At 36.1% G+C, this 7,554-nt stretch overlaps 1 protein-coding gene across 1 annotated transcript; it reads right to left on the bottom strand.

Annotated features, from left to right (window-relative positions):
* Positions 1 to 2,117: 2,117 nt before the first annotated feature.
* On the bottom strand, positions 2,118 to 3,053 carry LOC100614070 (olfactory receptor 4C3D). Its single transcript, XM_009440481.3, has one exon. The coding sequence runs from the start codon at positions 3,051 to 3,053 to the stop codon at positions 2,118 to 2,120; it is 936 nt and encodes a 311-aa protein (XP_009438756.1).
* Between the last annotated feature and the right edge of the window lie 4,501 nt (positions 3,054 to 7,554).

Genomic DNA, 7,554 nt, shown 5'->3' with positions numbered 1-7,554 from the left:
GTTTTATGAAAAAAAGTTTTATTTCTTATGAATTTTAAACATTCATGCATAAGCTAAAATACACAGTCATCTCCCCACCCAAAAGAACAGAAATTCCATGCTCTGGCATTACTGTGTGCTCAAATTATGGAAGAAATAGGTCAAGATGACCAGTGAGCTTGAGAAAGATAACATTTGTGAAAAGTAACTGTGTTACAGTCAGAGAAACTTTGATTCATGAAAGGTTTTACAGTAACTTAGAATGATCTGGTATTTTCCATGCATAAATAGGAACATTACTGATGAAATATATTTCAGTAGTAATATATACTACATGTGATAAAAGGCTACAACAAATTTGGCATCATCTTTCTTGAAGGACAAAGTGAAACATATAAATTTCTTATCTATGGACATAAACTTACCATGAACAACTGTTTTATTTGAAGTACGACTGACATTTGGAAGACCTAGATTCAAATTTTGTTGCTGAAACTCAGATGTGTGATCTGAAACAAGCAAATTTGTGTACCTGTCCTAGCTTTAATTTGCTTCTCTATAAAATGGGGGCAGTAATCTTGAAACTGGCAATTTAGTGTATGGTTTAAGTCACTTAACTAAAGTGAATGCATTTGATAAATAATAAGACATGCATTTAATATAAATATATATAGCATATTTAATGAGCAATAACTTTGGAAACTTAGCATATGCCTTTTGTTGAGAATAAATAAAAGAATGTTTAATCTTGCTGCTTCAAATTGCTTCTCAAATCTTAGTGAGGAAAACAAAACAAAGTCCTTTATATTCAAGAAAAACTGTGAGCTATGAGGAGATTTAAGAAAATCAGAACAAGTTAAGTGCAATCTCAGCTTATTTTTCACACCGAGGAAAACAATTTTAAGATAGGTTATTAATTATGTCTTTCTTTTTTGTGGGTATCTCTTTGCTTTCAGTAGATTGATGATGAGAAAGAGAGAGAGAAGAAAGAAGCAGGAAGGAAGGGGAGGGGAGGGGAGGGGAGAAGAGGGGAGGGGAGGGAAGGGAAAGGGAAGGGAAGGGAGAGGAAAGAAAGAAGGAAAGAAAGAAAGGGAGGAAGGAAGAAAAGAAGGGAGGGAGAGAGAGAGACAAAGAGGGAGGGAGGGAGGGAAAGGAAGAAAGAAAGACATAAAGAGAGAGAAGAAAGAGAGAGAGAAAGAAAGAAGAAAGAGAGAGAGAAAGAAAAAGAAAGAAAGAAAGAAAGAATAAAAATAAGAAAAGAGAGGAAGAAGGGAAAAAACAAGAGAAAGAAAGAAGAAAGAAAGGGATAACATTTTATCATGTAGATTACTATAGTACTAAATCCATTATTAGACATTTAAATTGTTTCCAAGTTGAAACCAATAAAAATGCTGTGGTTAAAATCTTAAAAAAAAAAAAAGAAGAAGAAGAAAGAAAGAAGAAAAAAAGAAAGGAAAGAAAGAAGAAAGAGAAAAAGAAAGAAAGAAAGAAAAGAAAGGAAGAAAGGAAGGAAGAAAAGAAAGAAAGAGAAAGAAAGAAAGAAAAAGAAAGAGAAATGAAACAGAAAGAAAGAAGGAAAGAGAAAGAAAAGAAAGAAAGAGAGAGAGAAAGGGAGGGAAGGAACAAATGAACAAAGGAAGTAAATCACCAGTGGTTCTTTCACTCAATTGTCACCCTCCATCTACACATGTCTAAGGATTTCTAGCCTCTTTTTTGCTTTACCATGAGCCAAGCAAAATTTTAAAAGTTCTGAGATCAAGATTCTACTCAAAAGTCAATTTCACGTATGTAACATATGTATGAAGAATTTAGCAAAGTAACAGTGAGACTAGAAAAAAACATACTCTAGAATTATCAAGCTAGGGATTTATGGTTGTTCTTTCCATTGCATATCCAGAATCAATGCACATGAACATAAAATGTTGGTAAAGTATGTTAAAAGCCATCAAAATACCTAGCAAAAAGACCTAGCCAATACTAAGTACTCAATAAATGTTAGTTTCTGGGGACCTTTTTAAATTGTTTGCTTGTTTGTTTAGTTTTTGTCAATGATCTGTAAAATTTGTGAATTCTCTTGCACAATTTACCACAGATATAATCCTCCATGTTTATATATATATATCATCACTTTCTTGCCATTATGCACAAACTGTTACTCTTTTCCTCAACAAACTCCTCATGGCATTTTTTACCTCTGTGTTTCTCACAGTGTAAATTATAGGATTTAACATGGGAGTGAGGATTGCAAAGAACACAGTCACCAACTTGTCCACAGAGTAGGTGACCACAGGACGCATGTAGGTGAATATGCAAGGCACAAAAAAGAGTACAACGACAGTAAAATGGGAGCCACAGGTGGAGAGGGCTTTGCGCTGTCCTTCAGAGCTATAGGATTTCAGGGAGCTCAGGATGACTATGTAGGAGATGAGGAGCAGGGAAAAGATGAGCAAGCACATGGCTCCACTGTTGGCTGCCACCACCATCCCAAGTCTGTAGGTGTCTCTGCAGGCAAGTTTCAACAATGGGAAGAGATCACACATAAAGTGGTCAATGACATTGGGACCACAGAAGGGCAAGTCGGTCATGAAAAGAATCTGCACAGTGGCATGCAGGATGCCTCCAATCCAGGCTATCACCACCAGAAGGTGGCAGATCCCTTGTCGCATAATGGTTGTGTAGTGCAGGGGCTTGCAGATGGCCACGTAGCGGTCATAGGCCATGACAATAAGGAGGATGATCTCTGAGCCTCCCAGCAAGTGCTCCACAAAGAGCTGAGTCAGGCAGCCAGCCAAGGAAATAGTTCTCCTCTGGTAGAGCAGGTCGGTGATCATTTTGGGGGTTGTGACAGAGGTGTAGGAGGCATCTATAAAGGATAAGTAAGTGAGAAAGAAGTACATGGGTGATGAAAGTGTGGGGCTACAGGAGATGGTGATGACAATGAACAGATTGACCAGCACGGTAAATAGAAAAATAAATAAAAATACAATAAAGAGTATTTTCTGCAAGTGTGGATTCTGTGTGAGCCCCAAGAGAATGAATTCAGTCACATTGTTGGGAGGCATGAGGTGATCCATTCAGAGAGTAATACCTTCCAGGTATTAGGGTCTGAATTACCTACAAGAGATAGATAAAGAAAGATTATTATTAATCATTAAAGGATTACAGTCTGAATTTCACAGTATAGAGATAGGGTAGTTAACTGTGGAGCATGTCTTTGGCTTCCCTCACCCCATTAATTATTTAAATTATTCATTTCCACTTCCTCCATGATGCTTTCAGTCTCTTCACGTAAATACATCTAGTATTATCACCTGTAAAACATATATAAGGCAACAGTTTCTGTGTTATTTGCTGAGAACATACTTGACTATATACATGAGATCTGGATTCTTCCTCTTGTTCCAACTCCATTTGACTTTGCTAAGTTACTACAGTGTCCCATGCTTTTGAGCCTTCCTCTACATCTGTGAGTTTACAAACTGTAGTTGTGAGACTGATTTTGTAAACTATAAAGTGCTGTACACAGGTAAGGATTATTCTCTCTTCCCACATAATTTACATTTGAACCCACAGCTCTAACTGGGAGAAAGATATGGTCAAGAAATATCGATCGTAAGCAGGCAGATTAGGGAAACATAAGTTGTCAGAGACACACTTTCCCTAGCACCCACCATAACAAATATGCTATTCATGTTGCTTTCCTCACTGTAACTATGCAGTGGTTGACAGAGTATTTTCAGTGTCTGGCACCTACCAGGCAATGAATACATGCTTGGTGAATTCCCCTACATCTTCCCTTCCTACATCTCCATGTGTAAGGATGCATGTGTTTCCCCAGCCCATAAACCTAGGAATTTAAGTACTCTTATCCTCCCACTCTGTTTATCCATGCTGTCTACCTTATGAGAACATAAACAAACTTTTGAAAGGAAGATGCATTCCAGTTTAATAGTTTCTAGCATATATCATAGGATGAGGATGGAAGTATCAATTGCCTGCAGGAAAGACTATGTTACTGGGTAATTTGGATCTCAATATAATTATAATGTTCTTTTCTTTTTTTTGACAAAGTCTCACTCTGTTGCCCAGGCTGGAGTGCAGTGGTACAATCTCGGATCACTGCAACCTTCACCTCCCCAGTTCAAGCAATTCTTCTGCCTCGGACTCCTGAATATCTGGGATTACAGGTGCACACCACAATGCCCAGCTAATTTTTTGTATTTTTAGTAGAGACAGGGTTTCACCATGTTGCCAAGGCTGGTCTCAAACTCCTGACCTCAGGTGATCCACCCACCTCGGCCTCCCAAAGTGTTGGGATTATAGGTGTGAGCCACCATGCCCAGTCATGTTCTTTAATTAATATTGTTTATTCTTCAAAATTACGTTCTACATACAATTTAACACAGTCTCAACTCAGTAAATTTAAAACTTCTATAGACAGGTATATATACGTAAAAAAACTCTTGGAGAAGTTTTTCAGTCCATAATCTGTCAAAGCCAAAGAATCCCTTATTTTCAAAGTTTTAAAAATAGAAAATCAATGTAGAGAACAGAAATAGACTGCTAGATAAGACAAAGTGCTATACAAATATATACACACACGTACACAAACACTAACATATAAAATCTACTAGTTACTATAAGTATCTATGACTTGCATATTCACTCATTCAGTGAATACTTATTGGACACTACTTATTCATGTATGTTTGCCCATATAAAATCATAAACTTGTTCCTGACAGAGCCCTTTTGTCAGCTCTCCCCTGACATTTTATTACCACATAACAACAATTCACCTACTCACAAGATGAATAATCCCTTCTACTACTTTATTTCTGCTACATACATTCTCATGCCTTTTTCTCCCACTCTTCCCTAACATCCATCGTACATCACTCTTGCTTTGAGAAAACTGCATTATTAATAGAAAAGGAAAAATCATCCCAGTTTGGAGACAAACATTTCCCAAAAATATGAAAACAAGGCTGAGCACAGTGGCTCACATCTGTAATCCCAACACTTTGAGAAGCCGAGGCGGGTGGCTCATGAGGTTAAGAGCTTGAGACCAGCCTGGCCAACATGGTGAAAACCGATCTTTACCAAAATTACAAAAATTAGTCAGGCATGGTGGCGGACACCTGTAATCCCAGCTCGTTGAGGCTGAGGCAGGAGAATCGCTTAAACCTGGGAAGCAGAGGTTGCAGTGAGCCAAGATCACGCCATTGCACTCCAGCCTCGGCAAGAGTGCGAGACTCCATCTCAAAAAAAAAAAAAAAAAAGAATACAGAAAACATAAATATAACAAAATGTATTCTGTGAAAAGTATTTTTCTTTTGAAAAATAAGTCTATAAAGGGGTTTATTTTTTAATTGTCCAGGATAAAAATTGTGTACATATGTGAAAACAAGGTGCAGCCGCTTCATTGTTTTCTCTTATTCTGAGGTCGACCAAGCAGATCTGATAGAGTATGGTGTGCATAAAGTAAGAGAAGACATAATAAACGTGATCTAAAAATAAACATGGATAAATTAAAGTCAGCTTGTCTTTTTACTTGGACTTCACAATATTTTTTTCTAAGAATAAATCCTAAAAGAAAATACTTTAAAAAGAGAAAAATCATTCAGTACTAATATGTTCAACAAAATTATTGAAAGCTGCAGAAAATTAGAAACTACATGGAATGTCTCACATTAGAGAACCAGGGAAGTAAAATATAGTAAGCCTCTCAGAATTATGTGTAGTTTTTAACAATGTTCTTAAAATTTGTGTAATATCAAATGAAAATTTTTATGTTGTAGTGTTAAGTGGGGAAAATGTGGAAACAAATTTGAATACATAATATGATCCTAATTAATTTAAATATATATCAATAGAAAAAAAGACCTTAAAATATTTTTACTTCTAAAGTGGTGGGATTATATTACAGTTGATTCTATCTTTCTTGATATTTTAAATGCAGAAGAAGAGAATTAAACCTTAGATTGATGGGGAAGAAGGGTGATTTTTAAGGTCCATTTAATCCTGAGGTTCTATGTTTATATGATTTCTTAAAAAACAAATCTCACCTATTAACTTGTCTGGCATAGCTCCATGGCCAGAGCCCCAGGCAGCTGTTAGTTTATCAAGAAGTGCAGCTGTAAGATAAAAAATGCCAACTAGCTCAGCTCCAGTAGGTCTTTGTGGATTTATAAATGGCATCTTTGGATGGTACCTTTCTCTTGAGTCTTAGAAGTGCTACCACATATCCCCTTTGCAGGCAAATTCTGCAAAGTTTCTTAGTTGTGGTTAATTAGACCTCACGGGTATTTCACTATTATTAGCAGACCTTGCCTACAGCCCAATTAGTTTCACGTTACTTAACTGAACATGAGAAGAGAATGTTTGCAGCATTTATCTTTAATTTTAACTGCTTGCTTAGGTCTGCATGAAGATTAATCATTGTGTCAAAAATAAAGTTGACCACTTATAAATTTGGACATTTGATAATGTATCAAATAAACTTAGTAGGGAGTCTGGATATTTGGTATTGTATAAATTAAACATTTGGGTGGTTAACTGACTTTTAAATTTTTCATTATAATATTTACTTATTAACCTATATTTCATAATTTTAATCTGTTATAATTTTAATTTCAGATGTAAATTAAGTGATAGTAATGACTCCTATTATAATAGCGGCACTTCACTTCAGTTGTAGCTTACAGTACTTCAAAGCAGTTGTTTCTCATGCTAATTCTGGAATTAGATTAACATGACAATGATGAAAATAATTATATTCTTAAATTATATTCAGAGTAGTAAAATTCATTTATTTCAGTCATTTAAATTTAATCTAACAATATCCCTATGGCTTGGGAAAGATATAGGCATCAGTATTCCTTCTTTACTACATGGAAAACTAAATCAAGGAATTAGAACCTCATCTGGCAAGGCAAAATTAGAAGCCAAGCCTTCTAAATTCTGGGCCAGGATTCTTATTCTTAAATTATTGCTTTACAACTAATGTGTCATGAAATTGTTATGTTGTTGCCAATTGTGAAGCATGTTAGAATTATCTACTAGTAGAAACATTTACCTAGTGTAGTGCCATGATAATATTTACGATGGTAGGTGACAAAGTTTGAATGAGGGTTTGAAACTATCTAAAGAACTATAATAAACATGGATTTTGCTAAGTTGTCATCTGTGAAAATGTCTTGAACTGTCTTTCAAGTCTGGAGTGAAAGCACAGAGCCAGATGAGAGAATTTGCATGTACTTGCAAGGTCATCATGCCCAATCTAATAAAATATTAAACTCCATTCATCATGGCCCATTAGGTAGCCATCCAGTCTCTACTTGAATAGCTAAGAGTGGTGACAGATAGAGTTCTTTGGAATCCCTACACCTGTCTAGTCAAGCTCCCAGGATCCCGGAGTAGAGTAGCATGGAGTGAAGGAAGGACAGTCTACAGAGTTAGGTCCCAGTCAAAGAGGGTTGAACATAAGGGTAACTTTTCAAAAGAGGAGTTCCTGGAGCTATAAGAAAAAGCCTGTTTCCAGAATACAAATCCAAAAAGTGAGTGGGAAAAACTG

Source organism: Pan troglodytes, chromosome 9 (genome assembly GCF_028858775.2).
Source record: "Pan troglodytes isolate AG18354 chromosome 9, NHGRI_mPanTro3-v2.0_pri, whole genome shotgun sequence".
In the NCBI taxonomy this organism is placed as follows: Eukaryota; Metazoa; Chordata; class Mammalia; order Primates; family Hominidae; genus Pan; species Pan troglodytes.
Note: the sequence above shows the minus strand (reverse complement) of the source record. Positions and strands in the feature narration are given on the sequence as shown.

Coding starts and splice junctions, on each gene's coding strand:
- LOC100614070 (XM_009440481.3), bottom strand. CDS start 3,053: ATGGATCACCTCATGCCTCCCAACAATGTGACTGAATTCATTCTCTTG.